Source organism: Mus caroli, unplaced genomic scaffold (genome assembly GCF_978045245.1).
Source record: "Mus caroli unplaced genomic scaffold, Mus_caroli_1 scaffold_2, whole genome shotgun sequence".
Taxonomy (NCBI): domain Eukaryota; kingdom Metazoa; phylum Chordata; class Mammalia; order Rodentia; family Muridae; genus Mus; species Mus caroli.
The window spans coordinates 58,185,313-58,204,811 of record NW_028227257.1 but is presented as its reverse complement, the minus strand read 5'-3'; the positions used below and the strand labels follow the sequence as shown (position 1 = coordinate 58,204,811).

Here is a 19,499-nt window from a genome sequence, read left to right as displayed (position 1 = left end):
GTGTGAGGGAGTATGTGTGTATACCTTGCAATATCCTTAGTCAAAGTCTGGCTGAACTTGCCCACCTTGCTCTAAGAACTGGTAGCGATAAGATTAGCACATGAAATCAGCCTCTACTATACACATGTGCCTTTTATTAGACAGGATCTTACTGTGAAGTCCAGACTGGCCTTGATCTCATGACAATCTTCCTACCTCAGCTTTCTGGGCACTGGGCCTATAGGTGTGAGCCACCATGCCGTCAAGTGTCTCAGATTGGTGCTCTTCAATACCATAGTAATTTGCTAACCTTGGAGACAATGACTCAGGCTAGCTTGCTCATTCTCGTCTCTCTCTCTCTCTGTGTGTGTGTGTGTGTGTGAGAAAGAGAGAGAGAGAGAGAGAGGAGGGGGGAGGGAGAGGGAGAGGGAGGGAAAGGGAGGGAGGGAGAGAGAGAAGGAGATGGAGGGAGGGAGGGAAAGGGGGAGAGAGAGAGAGAGGGGGAGGGAGAGAGAGAGAGGGGGAGGGAGAGAGAGAGAGTGCACTCCCAAGAGCGAGCATGTATCAGCTGCTTAGAAGGACTGGTTGCACTACAGTAGATGCTGCTGTTACAGATGACCTCTTCATGCTCAGTTATGGACGGACGTCATTGTGCTGCTATCTATCCAATATATCTAATGTTCTAAGTGCCTTCCAAAAATATTTCCAACATACAAGAGCTAACAACTTGGCAGCAGCTTCAGAACAAAGCTGTCTTACCGTCAGAGAAGAGCTGCTCAGTGCCAACAAACAGTCGGAGGAGTTTCCCCAGCTCATACTGCGTCTCACATTGCTGCGGCATAAGTTTCAAAAGGAAACAAACCTGGCCCTTCATCCACGAGGCAGGTATGATAGGAAGGACCCTTGCAGCCGCTGAGTCAAGCTAGGAAAGACAACAGAGGTTCAGAAGAGTTTGTGGGAATGAACAGGCAGAACCCCATGGGCCGGAGAGATGGCTCAGCGGTTAAAGGCACTGACTGCTCTTCCAAAGGTCCTGAGTTCAATTCTCAGCAACCACATGGTGGCTCACAACCATCTTTAATGGAATCTGATGCCCTCTTATGGTGTCTGAAGAGAGTGACAGCGTACTCACAGATATAAAATAAAAATAAATCTAAAAAAAGGAAAGAAAAAGCAGAACCCCCAAATCTGGGACCAAGAAAGCCCCGAACATTCCCAAGGCTTCATAATACTCTCATGGGCCCATCACAAAAGGAGGGTCTGTGCTCCTGACAGATGGCAGGAAGCAGTGATGGGGACAAAGGCAGCTCTGCCACTCTGCAGGAAGTGTTGGTGAGGAGGCTATGTGTGTGACAGTCCAGAGTGCCAAACACTAGGAACCACCGAAGAAGTCCCAGGCTTAAATGCCTCCTACTATCAAATCAGTTCCCCCTGTGCTATTCCTAACCACCATGCTTCACTTGGCAGCTGCCTAGAAGGGGTCTGGGCTTATAATTGAGCCCAGAAGATTCTTTTTAAAAAGATTTATTTATTATTGTGTCTAAGTACACTGTAGCTGTCTTCAGATGCACCAGAAGAGGGCGTCAAGAGCCAGCCTGCATTTGACAAAGAACCGTCCCTCTCTTCTTGGTGTCCACAGCAGGGACCACTGATCTTAGCCCCACTAAGTTTGGCTACTCCACCAGGACACAGATAACAGTAGCATGTGATGTGACACTTCTGTTTACGGTAACTACAAGTCACACCACCTGCCTGGCTTCTCTGAAATGACAGTGACTCATTGTCAATCACATGGCACAACCAGTTGTCTACTGCTTCCCCACACCACCCACCAGCACGAAGACCTGCCAACCAACTTCAGACCTGAGAGGAGGGCACTCCAATTCCACCTACTGTTTCAAGGCTTTTCTGGAACTCCAAAAGTTTAACTTTGGCTTTCTCGTAATTCTTGAAGAACATACAGAGTTCATACATCTCCATAATCAATAGAAGTGGGGAATCCTTTGAAGAAGAGTTAAAATTAGAAAATCCAGATCATCAAAGATATTAATAATGGAAGAATCAAATTAAGTTTCCCATGTTATTTCCTTTTGGGAGGAAAAAAAAATTTAACAAATCCATTTGTTACTCTACAGACCATCCACTAGGTGGCGCTATGGCCCCAACAAACATTCCCGGAGGCAAAAGAGCACCAGCCACTTACCCTCCTACTGGTTGGTCTCTGTGGTATCAACTAGCCTATTTTTGGTGGGGTTGTCAGGCCAGAAAAGAGGAACTTAGGGTTAGAAGTGATGAGTCTGAATTGTAAGTGTGCCTACTTGAGTGCGTGTGGTCTGCGTTATGTATTAGTTATTAGTCTAATGCCACTTCCTAACACACACGTTCTTTTTATAAAGTACTGTTGTGAGAACTTACTAAACCAATACATATAAAGTACTCTGCTAAGTAAATACAGTATATCTCAAAGGTCCTAGGGCTGGATACCCAATACTAAACTAAACACACACACACACACACACACACACACACACACACACAAGTTCTATTACCATTATTATTTCTTGTTGACTTTAAAAAAAAAAATCCAGGTCTGATAATAAGAAAAAGCCAAGGAATGCTATGTTGACACCCTGAGGTTCTGGAATGTCTCAAGTGTGTGTGTGCACTCATGAGTGTGAGTACATATGTGTGTATGTGTATAACAATACCTTAATGAAGAGCTGGAAACCTCGGATGAGAGTGTGGCTCTTGCGTCTTGTCAATACAGTTCTCCAGATGATGGACAGGTCCTCCAGGCTCCAGTGATGGTCCTCTACAGAGATCTGAATGTGTCCCATTGCTTCAGCTGCAACCTTGTCCTCCACGGAGGTGACAATCCAAACACAGAGACAGGGGACAACACTGGCACCCTACCATTGGATAAGAATGTTTCAAAATGAAGGAACTGGGCCTCGATCACACAGATGGACAAAACTCCACTAACTAGCTGGAATCAGCTGTGAGAAAACCTTCCCCAAGGAAGAGGAAGAGGATGCCTGCCCAGCAGAGCACCCTCCTGAGGGCAGCCAGGGACTGAGTCCCCACCGTAGGCTTCACTGGTGTCAGGAGACAGCTTAATGGACAGACAGCCTGAGGTCTGACCTTGGAAGCAGGTGTAAGAGCCTCACAATTGTCCCCTGTAGCTCCTTCAGGCCCCTCCCACCCTGCTGCTTGCTTCCTTCCTTTCCCTTCTTCCTTCTTCCTTCTTGTTCTCTGTTTTGTCTCTGCGTGCATGAGCCCATGTGTGTTAATGCTCATAGAGGCCTGAAGAGGACAACGGATCCCCTAGAGCCAGAATAACCAACAGCTCTGAGCACTGAACTCCGGTTCTCTGCAAGAGCAACAAGCACCCCTAACTCCTGAGCCAGCTCTGCAGCCCCAGCTCATTACTTCCTCATGTGTGCATGGACACGCCTGTCATGGACCTACAGCTGTCAGCTATTTCCTTCCACCTCGGGAGTCCCACGATTCAAACTCAGATGGTCAAATTTGGTGTCAAGGGGCTTTACTGGTCTGTGTTTTGTTCTGTTTTGTAGTTCTGACATTTTGAAAGACTTCCTTGATTTCTAATTATGTGTGTGAGTGGTAAGTGCATGTGAGTGCTGGTGTTCATGAAGCCCAGAAGCCTTGAAGCCACAGAAGTCTGGGTTAAAAGTGGCTATGAGCCACCAAATATGGGTGCAGGGAACTCAGTCAGGTCCTCAGTGAGAGCAGTGTGTGCTCCTAACTACCAAGCCATATGAGACCAGGTCTCAGTTTATGGCCAGCATCCGCTCCTAGCCTGCCACTCTCCTGACTAAGCCACCAAGCAGGTAGAGTTTTAGCACCCACTGTGGCCAGCTCACCTGGATACACGAGGCCAGGACACTGAGGGTGGGAGCCCGATGTCTCACCGCCTCAGCCAGGAGCCAGCTCCAAGAGGCGGACTCCTCCGAGCACCGGTGGAGAATTTCAAAGAAATCACTTGTTTCTCCTTTGTTTCTCTGGAGTTCCTGGAGGCAGCTGTCATCCCTAGAGATGGACCCTGATGACAGTTTCTCAGAAGCCAGCTTCAAGTGGCTCTGAAGGACAGGACTGAAATACTGAAGAAGAGATTCCACCTATAGAGACGATTAAAACACACTCAATGTTCTTTTTCATAGAGTGAGTTTTTACAAAAAGTCAGGTGGTAGTGGCACTTTAGTCCCAGCACTTGGAAGGCAGAGGCAGATGGATCTCTGTAAGTTAGAGACAACTCACATTACAGCCAGAGCTATACAGAGAAACCCTGTTTCAAAAAAACAAAAAAACAAACAACAACAACAACAACAGGGCTCAGGATGATTTTTTTATAATGCTGAGCTGTGTGAGAGAAGACCATGTGATGTTTGTTATAACATCCAGCTATCTGGCCCAGGGTGGCTGGCCTAGAACTTGCAATCCTGCCTCCCAAGTTTCCATAGTACTGAGACTGCAGACCGGAGCACACCGTAGGTTGCTTTTAAGGGAATTTGAGTAAATGTCTATGTTAAACCCAGAATCCTAGAAACTTGTCCACATCTGTTCCAATGATTTCGCCCTTGCCTGACACCAGGTTATAGACTCAGCAAATGTGGGTCTTGAGCAGACAATCATGGAGAACACAGTTCCGGGAAGTGTGGTTTACCTCTGCTGGGTGGTAGTTATGCAGCTGGCTGTGAACCAGGAACTGCAGCCAGTCATTTGCTTTGGCACATTCTCTCAGGTAGGACACGCTCAGTTTCCTGTCATGGAGCATACAGAACTGAAGCACTAATGCCCACTGGCTGCTGGACTCACTGGACAACCTATAATAAAATTGGGGATGGACAGCAGAGGGAAAAAAAGTCATTAAAATAGAGCTCTCAGGGACAGGCAGAGGCAGGGGATATCTAGGAGTTTAAGGCCAGCCTGGTCTATAGAGGGAGTTCCAGGCCAGCCAGGGCTCCATAGTGAGACTGTCTCAAAAAACGGAAATAACTAAGTAAATAAAGTATAGCTTTAGGGGGGCAGAGAGATGACTTAGTGGCTAAGAGAGTTTATGGCTCCTCCAGGGAACCCAAATTAGGCAACGCATAACACCTGTAATTCTAATTCCAGGGGATTAACATCTTTGGCTTCCATGGGCACCTGGACACATATGCGCACACATGTGTATACTTGCACACACACACCCCTTATATAATATAGATCTAGTTTAAAATTTGGAAATTAGTAAAAATTAAATAAATTAACCAAAACATACTCTCAAAGAAAGAAAGGAAGGAAGGAGGGATGGAGGGGAAGGGAGGGGAGGGGAGGGGAGGGGAGGGGAGGGGAGGGAGAGAGCGCCAGCCAGCTTGCCCAGCTTGCCCAGCTTGCCCAGCCTGCCCAGCGGTAGCACATACTTTCAATCCCAGCACTCAAGCAGAGACAAGTAGATCTTTCTGAGTTCGAGGCCAGCCTGGTCTACAAAGTGAGTTCCAGGACAGCCAGGGCTACACAGGGCTATCTCAAAAAACCAAAACATCATCATCAACAACTAAACCCCAAAACAAAAAAAAAACCCAAAAACCCTTTCACCAAGGGCAGGCAGGGTCACCCGGAGGTAGAGCACATGCTTAGCATGTATGAGGCTGTCGGTTTGATCTCCATGTGGAAAAAATAAATATAATAAAACTTTCATAAAATACATAAAAATAATGAACATATGCTTTTAAATATATATCAAATATTTATTGCACTACTTACAAAAAACTAGCCAAATGTGATGGCACAGGTCTTTTAATTCCAGCACTCAGGAGTCAGAGGCAGGTAGATCTGAGTTTGAGGTCAGCTGGTCTACAGAGCGAGTTTCAGGACAGCCAGGGCTACACAGGGAGACCCTGTCTCAAAAACAAAACAAAAACCCCTCCACCTCTCTTGGGCTGGAGAGACACTCGGTAGTTAAGAGCACTTGCTGTGCTTGCAGAGAACCCATGTTCAGTCCCTAGCACCCACATTCATAGCTCACAACCTTTTGTAACTTTAGTTCAAGGGATCTGGCCTCTAAGGACACTGCACTTCTGTGGTACACAGATATACCTTCAGGCAAAACACTCGTGTATATAAAATAAAAATGACCTTAAAAACCCACCACGTCTCTTGCCTACAAAGCAGAACAGATTTCCCTCTCATCTGAACAGAGGGAGTCCCATGGGTAGACTTTCTGTTTGCCCTCTGCTGGCTGAGTAAGGCCACGGGTTGGGGGTGGGGGGCTGATGAAAGTGCAGCAAGCCCTTTGAAGGAAGAGCACTCCAACACAGGCTTACTAAAGAGGCTGGGGCTGCAACTCACAAACCTGTTAAAGCCCTGCTGCTCAATGCTGTCCCACACGCCTTCCTCCAAGAGAACGAGCAGCTCTTCTGTGGCTGCTCTGTCACCGTCAGCAAGCTTAGACAGCTTCTCAGCTGTAAGAAACAGGCAACAAGACCTTGGTGGGCACAGCTGCATAGCTCTGTAGCTCCAGCTGAGCGAGATGAACTGCACAGGCTCAGGTCAGGGTCAGCCTACGCAGGACAGAACACAGCGGGACCACATCTCTAAATAACCAAGAACCAAAGGAAAAGCCCCGTAAGATCAAAGCCATCAAGAGGGAGCATGGGCTGTAAAGCCCCTGGGTAACTCATGCTGGCCTTGAGTTCTTAGTGATTATCCTGCCTCAGCACCTCCAGGACCAACTGTAATAGACTGTGTGTAATCTATATATGGGAGCATGCAGTGTGTATGTGTGACATGTAATGTGTGTATGTGGTGTGTACATGTGTGTGATGTGTATATGGGGTGCATGTAGTAGTATATATGTGTGGCATACACTGTATGTATATGGAGTATATGTGTATGTGGTAGGTGTGTGTGTGTGTGTTCAATAGAAAAAGTCAGACCTGGGTATTTTTGTTAAAGTAATGAGGCTCGGGGTCATTCAAACCCAATTAAAATGACTTCTAAGAAAGTGAGATTAATAACATAAACTTTCATGTCCACCTCAGTACTTTTGACCTGTCCCTCATTTCCCATGGACAACACGTGGCGGGTGCAAAGGTGCTGTACCCAGAGACTCTCTGATGAAGCTGGAATGAGCATCTTCATCTCTACGCTTGGAGCCCAAAATTACATTTGCCATTTTCAGGTCAACTCTGAGCTTGAGGCTGCTGAGGCCAAGCAATTCTAAGAAGCAGACACAGGCAGCCCCTACCGAAGGGTTGGTGAAGGAAGAGAGCCCTAAGGTATAGGCCTCCTTGCCTACTTGCTGGATCCTAGAACATAAAGAAACCAAAATTATATAAGATAAATAAGCATTACTTCTCACACTGGCTGGGGACATGGCTCAGTGGGGAAAGATACTTGGTACCAAGCCTGACAACTCGGTTTGCTCTCCCAGACTCACACGGTGGAGCGATCTGGCACACACACACACTTTCCTGTAGGCCAGAGAGATGGTGGCTCAGCACCCAACAATGCTTACTAATCTTGTCGAAGACCCAAGTGTGGTTCCCAGCACTCACACCAGGCAGCCTCCAACTACCTCAACTCCACCCCAGAGGCCCTGACTTTCTCTCCTGGATTCCCACATGCACAAGCCCCCCTCACCAGACATAAAAATACAACAAAATCTTTTTTAAAAAGCTGTCCTCTGACTTCCATGGGTAACTTGATGTACACACACCCTGACATCACACAGACACAAACCATTTACACCATACATTACACACACCACACAGACACACAAATCACATATACCATCACACACAGACACATACACAAACCATGTACACACATACACCATACACACCAAATGCAAAACACATTATACACACACAAAAACAAACCATTTACATCATACATCCCAAACATACACAAGCACGCGCGTGCGCACACACACACACAATTTTAAAAGCTGCTTCTCACCAGGACAAGGAACTGGAGCTGTGCTACCACAGAGCGCTTTCCATTTGGTCTTTTGCTACCTCCTCTCCCTTTGTGTTCGTTTGGGTTCCAGTGAAAGTTTTTATTTGGGGGCACTATAACCCCATTTCCTTAGACTTACATGTTCTTTAATATTTTTTTAATTGGGAAAATTTAATAAGCATGAAATGCACTACACAGTAGGAATGGCAATACCACAGTTGTAGAAATTTTTATTTTTCTTAAGACAAGTTAGTGATGAGCTCTCATGAAATAGCTCAGCAGTTAAGAGCACTGGCTCCTCTTCTAGAGGCCTGAGTTCAGTTCCCAGCAACCACAACCATCTCTAAAGGGATCTGAGGTCCTCTTCTGGTATGCAGGTGTACACGCAGACAGAACACTCACACATTTAAAAAAAGAGAAAGAAAAGTGAGTTTTTCCCTGGGGAGATGTGGAAGGCCAAACAGCAGCACTTCCAGTTGACATCACAGACATTCAAAGCCAGAACAGTGTGGGCGACCCAGAGTGCCAAGGGTCCTTTTTGCCAATCTAGCCACTGTGACCCACATCCCAGATAAATCAAATTCTATTCACAGAAATTAGGACCAAGATGCCATAGAAGGTGTCTTAGTCAGGGTTTCTATTCCTGCACAAACATCATGACCAAGAAGCAAGTTGGGGAGGAAAGGGTTTATTCGGCTTACACTTCCATGCTGCTGTTCATCACCAAAGGAAGTCAGGACTGGAACTCAGACAGGTCAGGGAGCAGGAGCTGATACAGAGGCCATGGAGGGATGTTCTTTACTGGCTTGCCTCCCCTGGCTTGCTCAGTCTACTCTCTTATAGAACCCATGACTACCAGTCCAGGGATGGTCCCACCCACAAGGGGCCTTTCCCCCTTGATCACTAATTGAGAAAATGCCTTACAGTTGGATCTCATGGAGGCATTTCCTCAACTGAAGCTCCTTTCTCTGTGATAACTCCAGCTGTGTCAAGTTGACACAAAAATAGCCAGTACAGAAGACACAAGAATAGGTTGCCCACAGCCTTCCAAGGCTGAAGAAGAAGAAACAGTCTTGGAAGAAGAAAAACTACACCTGTCCTTGCAAAGATGTCACTGTAAGAAGGGAGGATGGAAAGACAACAATATCCCAGGAAGAAACACCTGCCCTGCCATACGCATGTTTAAATAACTAAACATTCTGCCTGGCAGTGGTGGCACATGCCTTTAATCCCAGCACTTGGGAGGCAGAGGCAGGCGGATTTCTGAGTTCAAGGCCAGCCTGATCTACAAGGTGAGTTCCAGGACAGCCAGGGCTACAGAGAGAAACCCTGTCTTAAAAAAATAAACAAAAAAACCCCCAAACCCTAAACATTCCTCGATGTCCAGCTGCACTGATCAACCTGCATTTTGCCAGGTAGCAACATGTTGCTCTAGAGCATGGCTCTCAACCTTCCCAGTGCTGTGACCCTTTAACACAGTTCCTCATGTTTTGGTGACCCCCAACCATAAAATTATTTTGTTGCTACTTTGTAACTGTAATTTTGCTACTGTTGTGAATTGTATTATAAGTATTTTTGGAGACAGGTTTGCCAAAGGGGTCAAGACGGGCAGTTTGAAAATCACTGTTTAAGGGGTAAACACAACACCCTCGCGTCCTGCCAGGCCTGCACCACTGCCGTCTGTGACTTCACAGATGCTGCAGTGTTGCTGCTTGTGCAGATATGGCCAAACTCAATATCTAATACAGGTGGCTGGTCTCTGAAGCTCTTTCCACAGAATGGCTGAGGTGCAGCTAGAAAACAGGCCTGAGCCAGCTGGTAAATCTGCCTGCAGGATGGCTGTCGTATCTGCAGTTATGTCTGGAGGATCAAATCAGCCGTGTTTCAAATGAAGAGATGGCAGATACTGCAATGGCTGTGGTGCCAGTAGCCCCAAGTCAGCTTATTTGGTCAGTCAGGTGGAGGGCAGAGGAGCAAATATGTCCCATGGTGTGAGCATGGTCACCAGAGGACTATCTGCAGTAGTCACCTCTCCTCTTCTGCCACACAGATCCTAGGGATCAAACTTAGGGTATGAGGCTTGGTGGCAAGCTCCTTTGCCCGCTGAGCTGTATTGCTGGCCCTGAATTTACCTTCTCTTAAAGCAGTTATTCAAAATCCAAAGTGCTGTTGCTTCCATCTCCACCCAGGAAATGCGAAGAACTTTCAAAAGCCCTGGAACTTGTGATCTGAGACGGTATGGTATGAACACAAGCTACCCAGAAAATCAATACTATCTTTTTTGAGAACAATACTATCTTTTATTTTTGTTTGATATATATGAGTATTTGTCTTAATGAATGTCTATGCATTATGTGTGTTAAGTGCCCATGGAGGCATGAGATCCCCTGGAACTGGAGTCACAATTGTGAGCGGCCATGTAGGTGCTTGGAATCAAACCCAGTTCCTCTGGAAGAGTAGCCAGTGCTCTTAACTGCTGTACCATCTCTAAGGCTCTGATGCTGACATCTGAACGCAGTGTAGAGGACTCAGATGCACATTTTATACATGTAGAAAGTTTTCTAGAAAGCTCTACAAGACATTGCCAACCCTTTAATATGAAGAACTGGAGGCTAGACATGTGTCTCTAACTTTCACCTTTCTGAACTTCTGAACTCTGAGTCTGTGCTACTAAGACAAAGTTTAAGGTGCATCTTTGTGTTACTTATAAAACAGGAACACAGCTGCCCATTACATCAAACACTTCTCCCAATTCTGTATGCAGTGAAGTAACGACAGCTCATGAATACAAAATGCACCATCTGTAGAATCCCTCTGCTCTGGCTTCTGGTGCCTGAGCAGCTGCCATGTGACTTTAAACATGTCTCTTTCTCCGTTAGCAAATATTACACACAACAAAGCCAAAAACTAGAAATGAAGAAAAAGTGGGGCACAATGGAAACCACAAAGTCACCATCCAAATACAACCTGCTGCCTCCGCCTGCCTCAGTGACCTCTGGGGCTGCTGGGTGTCTGACTCTGGAGTCCAACCCTGAGCTTCAGATCTGTGTAGTGCTCAGCCCTCGCCAGAGAAGCTTCCCCTGACACTGGGCATCAGTTAGCACAGAGACACATAACTGGTCAACCTGCAGAGCATAGAGACTTCACAGTGCTCAGCCCCCAACTGGGGGGACGTCTATGTCAAGTGGAGAGGGGACCAAAAGATTTTAAGAGCTGCAGGTGATAGATGACTTCAAGAGAACAGGTGTTCCAGATACAGCAGGGCAGGCACACATACAAACTCACAGACCAGCATAAACTCAAGCTAGACAAAATTCCAGCTTGGAGGAGGGGAGGTGGACACAGCATCCCATGTCGGGCTGCAGAGCTATTTGGCCTTTGACTTCTTCAGGGAGAGGGAGAGTCCGTTTTCTCCAGTGGAGTGGCACCCAGTGTCCTGACAGGCAGGCCTCAGGCTCAGCTGTAGTCAACCAACACTAAGTGGACACAGGTGAGAGAGAGAGAGAGAGAGAGACAGACAGACAGACAGAATATGAAGCTGGGTACGTAGGAAGGTAGGGTGCGTGTGGAGGAACTGAGGTAAGAGGTGAATGATCCAAATACACCACGTGAACCTCTCAAAGCACACATTTAAAACAAAGCAAGGCAACCAGATGTGTTAGGAAAACACACACACACACACACACACACACTCTCTCTCTCTCTCTCTCTCTCTCTCTCTCTCTCTCTCTCTCTCTCTCAAGAGCAGACATTAAGCTCTCATCACTTACAGTTGCTTGGGAGTCTTACTCTTGATCAACTCCTGGACCAGAAAGGTGCCAAAGGCAAATGACGGGCGTCCGTGATGTAGATAATATGCATAGTTCAGACGTTCCAGCACAGCGTATTTACTCACCAGGTCCGGGCTGGAAAAGTGTGGGAGCTGACTGCCTGTGTCTGGGGAAAGGGCAAGGCACGTCATCCCCGCGCTCTCCGAACAGCGTGTGCAATGGGCGCTCGGCCACACTGCCTGCTAGAATCACTGTATGCACTCTATGGGGCAGATACAAACCTCAACTTATAAAACACACTAGAAAATTCATTAATCCCAGCACTCGGGAGGCAGAGGCAGGCGGATTTCTGAGTTCGAGGCCAGCCTGGTCTACAAAGTGAGTTCCAGGACAGCCAGGGCTACACAGAGAAACCCTGTCTCAAAAAACAAAAAAACAAAAAAAAAGAAAGAAAAGAAAAGAAAATTCATCTTTCATTGATTGAGGATATGGCTCAGTGCTAAAGTACTTGGTCAGAAATTCATTTTTAGGTAGTCAATATGTTTGATACACGTCCACTATATGTCAGACATTTTGAGGTACTCCTCTGAGCACAGATAGAATGAATTTAACATTACAAACAAGGAAACAGAGGCATCATAATACAATATGGAACACTAACCCTAGGCTCAGAAAAATTCTTAAGTCCTACAGAGGATGGCAGTGCATATGGACCTGGAGTCCAGTAAACGAGAGTTTTAGAACACCTTGTCTTGGGCTGGAGAGATGGCTCAGCGGTTAAGAGCACTGGTTGTCTTTCAGAGGTCCTGAGTTCAATTCCCGGCACCCACAACCATCTATAATAGGATCGGGTGCCCTCTTCTGGTGTGTCTGAACATGGTGACAGTGTACTCACATACTTAAGATAAATAAATAAAGAAATCTTTAAAACGAAAACCACCTCATCTTAGGTGGAGGCTGGAGCTCAGTTGTACAGCACCTGCCTCACACGCAGAAAGCATGTGAGGACAGCATTCCCAGAATCACGCAAGTCAGGTGTGATGGAAAACCGGGAGGTACAGGCAGGAGGGTCAGATATCCAAAGTCAGTCTAAACTAAATGGCAGGTTCAAGACCAGCCTGGGCTGTACCAGACCCTGTCTCAAAAACATGTTAACCAACCCTCCAAAGCCTCCCTAGCACAGTAAGGGACACTATAATTCACCTTAGTGTAAAGGAAACGGGTGAAAAGGTTAAAGCAAGTGCTCAAGCCAGCCAGCCGTTACAAGGCAGCCGTTACAAGGCGGAGCAGCCACTCACTGCCCGTCACAGTTACTTATTTTTTTATTTTTTGGTTGTTTTTTTTTTTCGAGACAGGGTTTCTCTGTATAACCCAGGCTGTCCTGGAACTCACTTTGTAGACCAGGCTGGCCTCGAACTCAGAAATCCGCCTGCCTCTGCCTCCCACGTGCTGGGATTAAAGGCGTGCACCACCACGCCCGGCGGCTATCACAGTTATAAGGCAGAGCCGCCTTTCATTGGCTGTCTCCACCAACCCTCACTGCTTAGGACACTATGTGGCAAGCAGGGCTTCTTAAAAGGAAGAGCCATAGACAGAGGCTCAGCTCTGCTCCTGAGCATTCACCATGCTAGGAACGGAATAAACTGATTCTCCACTTACATGGCCTCAATCACTTTCCGACAAAGTGCCTTTTACTGAGAAGTACTTTACAATAGAAAGCACTGGAAAAAGGGATGACTCTGTATTTAAAATGTCGACTCTCAGTATCACCTCAATGTTTCCAAAGCAAAACCACTCAGGACTCACCTCCTATAGCTAGGGTGTTGGCAGACTGCCAGCCGAACAGCCGGCTAGGATCAAAGGGGGGCAAGGACTGAAAAAGAGGAAATGGAAATCAGACTCCAAACCTTAGTGACCCTAAAACAGACAGACAATAAATAACAGACAGACCTCCAGGGGTGACTCGCTGCTTACCACTTCAGTAGAATGTTTGCCAGCACACACAGACCTATTTTGATCCCCAGAACCAAATACAATTAAATGTTCATGCTCCAAGCATAAATTCTTTGAACATAGCCCCCTCCTGCTCCCAAAAAGGAAGAGAACACGAGACAGCTCCAAAGGACCATCACTCAAGGTTGACCTCTGCCCTCCACATACACTGGCTCACGTGTGCACCTGCACACCCATGCAGAGATAGCCACATGAACACAAACATGTGCACACAGAGCCACCTGGGCATGGGCATGACGCTATGTGCCCACAGGCCCAGCATCCAGGAGGCTGAGGGTCACTTGAGCACAGGACATAAGAGGTCAGTCTGGAACACAGCAAGACACTGCTTTAAAATAAACAGCCAGGTGTGATGCACACCGGTCATCTTAGCACTGAGTCAGAAGAAGAAGGACCAGGGGTTCAAAGCCATCCTAGACTACATAGTGAGTTTGAGGGCTATGTAAAACAAAACAATTATTTAAGTCATGTTGAAAAGAGAATAAAGAATGACAGGAATTGGCTTATGTTTGAACTTGATTCAAATGTTATACAAGCAATGGACTGTCTACACCTTTGATTCCAGCACTGAGACATTGAGACAGCAGCATCGCTATGTTGAGCCAGATCTAGACTAAGCACTATCACACTGAAGCATCTGGTCCACTCAGATGCTGTGCACGGAGCTAGTCTGCATGGCGGAGACCGGGACACCAGAATGTGAAGCCAGCAAGAGGCTGTCTTCTTCAGGAATTCTTCTTTTAAGATTTTGAGCACATGAATATTGTGGCTGCATGTATGTCTGTGCATCACTTGTGTGTCTAGAATCTGTGGAGGCCAGAAGAGGGCAGCAGATCCCCTGGAATTAGAGTTACAGATGGTTGTGAGCTGCCACGTGGGTGCTCAGAATCAACCCAGGTTCTCTGGAAGAGCAGCCAGTGCTCTTAACCACTAAACCATAGCCCCACTCTGGGAAATTCTTTACAGAAAACTGACCTCGAGAGCACACTGAGTGGTGTGACAGACTTGCCCTCTAGCATGGGCTGCTAATTCATGGCACTGCAGAAACAAGCAGTCCTGGCTCATCTGTAAACCAGGCTTTCAAGCAGATGCTTCTAATCTAGACCCTGAAGAGGCTTCAGGGGGGTCTGGAAATCCCTGTGAAATAGAAGCAAAACCACAGGTTCCCAGGTAATCTCTCTGGGCATAGGTGCACAGCTCCACTCTTCTTTGCCACAAGTCCTTATTCTGTGTTCACTGTTTAAAGGAGATAGGGTTTTCTGATCTCCTCCCAAAGCCTTGGCTGGTACACATAAGCAGCAGCTCTCTAAATGCAGTACCTGGATGAGGTGGTAGAGTGTAATATCAGAGGGCAGAATACTGGAAGCAGTGTACTGTGGGAAGAGAGCAGCTTTGAGCTTTGGGTAAGGTGTTAAGGCCACCTTCAGTAGCTGGGGGTCCACTTTCTTCAAACAGTTCTCGCTGTCTTCATTCTGAATGACCTACACAAGAAGACACATGACAGCTGAGGAAGGATGTTTGGATAGTACATACCTCAGTTTAAAAACTAGCCACTTCACAAGATGCCTCTGAAGCAGCACTGGTAAAGCCGTCCCCTGCTCCAGCATGGAATGGCTGCCTGCCTCTGGACTACATGTCTGACACCAAGTCTCAGCTTCCTGCAGGCTCAGGAAGAGAGCTAGATATGTTGTTTTCAAGCCCTATGCCATTTGAAAACAAGCTATCACTAGTATAATGCTTGCAATATTTATATTTCACATTCGTTAATATCATAAGAACACCACCCCCCCTGTCTATTACATTATCATGATGGTGCATGCATAAAATCCCAGTACTTGGGAGCTGAGCCAGAACAATCACTAAGAATGTATGACCAGCATGGGTTACACAGGGAGTTTACAGGCCGGCTCGGACTATACAGTGAACCTGCCTCAAAAACAAAACAAAATAGCCAAGTGTAATGGTGCACGCCTTTAATCCCAACGTTCGGGAGGAAGAGGTGGGCTGATTTCTGTTTGAGGCCTGGTCTGCATATGGAATTTCAGGGCAGCCAGAGTTGTATAGTGAGACCCTCTCTCAGAAAAACAAATTTAAAAATAATAAGTAAATACTATTTGTATAAATAAATATAAAAATAAATAAAAAACAAACAAATAAGTAAATAAAATTGTCAGTAAGTAAGTGCAGATAGATGATTCCCAGCTCATCCTTCTGACCTGCAGTCGTCTATGGCTAGTCTCTGACAGGTGACTGAAAGCAGGAGTAAGGAGCTTGGTCCTGGGACTACACTGTAGTAATCTAAGGGTGATTACCACCAGGAAGAAACTGCTGAGGAAGAGATGTTAGCAGTGTTTTCCCTGTATCCAGTCACTGTATCTTCAGAAAGCAGAAGAGCACACCCCATGTGGTCCCTCCAAGGAGTTTATAGGGAAAGCTAAAACCCATGCTTTAAAGTAAACTTTCTAAAAGGGTAAATAGCTAAGAAGTAGCACAAGCAACAGAAGTTACTCCCAGAAGTAACGTGATCCTGATTCTACCCTGGAGTTACAGACAATAAATACATCAAAGGGACAAAGACCCTGTGGCCATGCACTAGTTTGTTTTTGGCTCAGGACAAGCAATTGTGAAATTGACTTGTTTCGTGCTCACTGATCTAACAGGATGCTTGATATCGGTCACTCTTTAGCACCAACTGAGATTTACACAATCCAGACTCTCTGTGCTGACTTTAAAACCAACCCGATTTCTCCACAATCATTTCAAGTGTTGCCCGTACCTGGCTGACACCCCCCGGAGCATACATGGTGGTAGCAAGGGCCAGGAGGGTGTGTCCTTCCAACAGCATACTGCTCACACTGGCCTGATTGGTGGGAATCAAAATCTGAGCGTTTGCAAGGCTGGCCTGAAAGATGAGTTTGGGATCTGAAAGTGAAAGGGATAACCACTGAATAAGGAGACAGGCGATTCTGCGAAGGAGAGCTTCACGGCTAGCCACAGTAAGGAGCCTCCCAAGTTTGAAAGTATCTAGAAGACATGGTGTATATGTGTGTGTTGGGGTGGGGGGGTGTTCACCTTCATAAAAATAAAGATTCCAAACAAAGAAAATGTAAAGCTAAGAAAGAATCAGGAGAAAAAATTCAACAAGTGACGCTCTAAAGAAAAAATCCTGCAGGCAAAAGAAAAAGTCGGATGCCTCGGTCAACTGGAGCAGCAGTGATTTAACCAAACAAAACAACAGCAAACATCCAGTGTCGCTGTCTTTTGGTCAGCGTAAGACACAGGGCAAAGCACAACCTCACAGAACAGCAATGTGGCCGGACAGTAAAAGCCTTCAACAGCCCTTGAGTAGTAATTTTATATGCAGAAACCTGTATGTACCAAAGAGTTTATCTGAAACAAAGGCATCAGGTTTATGTTAAGATATATTCAAGACCGTTATCTATAATAAGAAAAGATACAAAGACAAGTTCATTGTCTAAAAATGAGAGCACAGTAAGTTAAGTGGGGCCTGTTTACTAAGTGAAATCTTGTGCCAACACTGAAATGATCACTGTGTCTAAGGATGCAGGGGAGGTCTCATTACACAAAGGCAGTTACAAAACACAGACGTTTTCTGTACTCCTACACAGAGCAGGAGCTAAGGCTACCTGCCGGGTAACAACGTAAGAGTAGTTAGAAAGAGAAAGAAGAAAGAAACTGAAGGAAACATGACTGGGTTACCTGCTGCCACTTGTGGGCAGTCTTTTTCCCATAAGCCCAGGCTAGACCTATGCTGGTGTTACCTAGCTGAGAGTTGTAGGTGGCTTCCTTCTTTTTGTTTGAGACAGGATCTCACTACACAGCCCTACAGGAATAGAACGAATGCACTGTAGATCAAGCTGGCCTTGAACTCACAGAGATCTGCTTGGTTCTGTCTCCCATGTGCAAGGATTAAAGGTGTGTGCACCACCCACAACCGCAGCAAAAGCAGGCACTGTGTAAAAGCCTGGTTGTTAATGAGCTGCTTGATGCAGGGCTTGTCTTGCACCTTCGCCCAGAATCTGGGGAGCACAGTAGCTGGGGTGCATGAGGGTAAAAGGCATTGCTGTCGGCTCCCAGCCCAGGCAGCTGCTGTAGCGGCTCCAGGACGTGACAGTTTCTTCTTCTAATCTGAGGCTCCAGACTGAAAGATTTATGAGTTTCTAGAAGTCACCCTCAGGTAGCAGAGAACCAACTCTACAAAGCTGTCTTCTGACCTCCACATACGTAAAGCCTGCGGCATATGTACTTAGCATGTGAGAGGCCCTAACACTGCAAAAGGATGAATGGAAGAAAAAAAGGAAGAAGGAAGAAAAGGAGAGAAAGAAGTCTAAAACAAAGGAGGGAAGAAGAAAAGGAAGGAGGAAGAAGGGTGCTGGCTGGTATCGAGAAGGCAGACAATCCTTGTGAAAACAAGGATGTCAATCTACCACAGCAGGAGCTGAACCTGTGACAGCTGCTGGGATTACAGAGTGAAGAGTGCAGCCCAAGGTGGAACTGAAGGAGACTTAACCATGGAAGCTCTTGGCGCCAATTCTGAATTTCTCGGCAGGCCAGAAGCTAACATTTCCTGGTTTTCTATTTCATTAGTAAAATTGAGCCCAGATCACAGTCAGATACTTGACTAAGCCAAAGGATTTACTTAAGGAGTTCCCAAGCTAAATACCATTCAACATTCACTGTTTACCTAGAGAAAGTTTGTGTATTTAATACTGAGCAGAATACCTGTCAAGTTACTGGAGACTTGCCGACACTGAACCAAAAATTCAAGCCAAGGGTGAGCTTCATGTAGTTCTTTCTTTTCCAAAAAAGGACAATTTCCAGGACTAAGTCTATATTTAAAAACAAACAAACACACCTTTGGATCAGCACATGGGGCACAACTGTTTTGAGCACATTTGCTCACATGATAGCTGACTCCAGAAAAACGTTCTCAGCGTAGGACTACGCCTGAGCTACACAGCAAACCCTGTTTCAAAAAACCTGAAAATTAGCTGGGTCTGTACCTCAGTAGTAGAGCGCTTGCCTGGAGTGACAAGGCCTTGGGTTGGATTCCAGTAACACAAAAACAAAACAAAACAAAACAAACAAACAAACAAAACCCCCCACAAAATCCAGCACCTGTACTCTCAGTGCTCAGGAAACTAAGGCAGGAGGATTGCTGTAACTTTAAGTCCACCCTGAACTACAGAGTAAGACAAAAACCTGCCATTCCCCACCATGAGTTCTCTCTCTCTCTCTCTCTTACTGATTAGCAATGGCCACAGACAAAATTCTACATGTTGGTATTGGGTGGACATGTGTATGAATTCTCACCTCTCTGTCCTTTAAGCTCTTTAAAAGAAACATGTTCTCCATTCTTTTTGTTTCCATGCAATGCTGGTGAATGAAGCCATGGGCTTGCACATGAGAGACAAGGGCTCTGCCACTGGCAGCCATCCCCAGACACATTATTTATTTTAATCTCCAGTAAGTGCAAAGGCTAATAAATGCTATATGAAATAATTATCAATAAAACCCACAGCTGTCCTTAGTTGAACATTACCCTGTGACAACAGATATGCCAGGTGTTAGAGCGGGAAAAAGCACTTTAAAAAGGGTCAGTTTCTCAATCCTTAATGTTTTCTCAAAGCAGTTCAGGGGACACACATGGCAGCTGATGCCTTTACTACCAGAATTTAGGAGGCAAAGGTAGGCCTCTGTGACGTTTGGCCAACTCTGTCTACACAGTGAGTTCCAGGACTACATGGTGAGACC

General features: G+C 46.1%; 1 protein-coding gene across 1 annotated transcript in view; it reads right to left on the bottom strand.

Annotated features, from left to right (window-relative positions):
• The window catches only part of Spg11 (SPG11 vesicle trafficking associated, spatacsin), a 62,840-nt gene that overhangs the window by 12,742 nt on the left and 30,599 nt on the right, over positions 1-19,499 (bottom strand). The window contains exons 17-28 of the mRNA XM_085834511.1: positions 18,468-18,574; positions 16,501-16,646; positions 15,044-15,205; positions 13,518-13,584; positions 11,712-11,877; positions 7,084-7,289; positions 6,335-6,443; positions 4,664-4,823; positions 3,864-4,118; positions 2,688-2,888; positions 1,873-1,980; positions 739-901 (exon numbers count right to left, since the gene is read on the bottom strand). Of these exons, the coding sequence (XP_085690637.1) occupies positions 739-901; positions 1,873-1,980; positions 2,688-2,888; positions 3,864-4,118; positions 4,664-4,823; positions 6,335-6,443; positions 7,084-7,289; positions 11,712-11,877; positions 13,518-13,584; positions 15,044-15,205; positions 16,501-16,646; positions 18,468-18,574 (1,850 nt within the window). The remainder of the gene's footprint in view (positions 1-738; positions 902-1,872; positions 1,981-2,687; positions 2,889-3,863; positions 4,119-4,663; positions 4,824-6,334; positions 6,444-7,083; positions 7,290-11,711; positions 11,878-13,517; positions 13,585-15,043; positions 15,206-16,500; positions 16,647-18,467; positions 18,575-19,499) is intronic.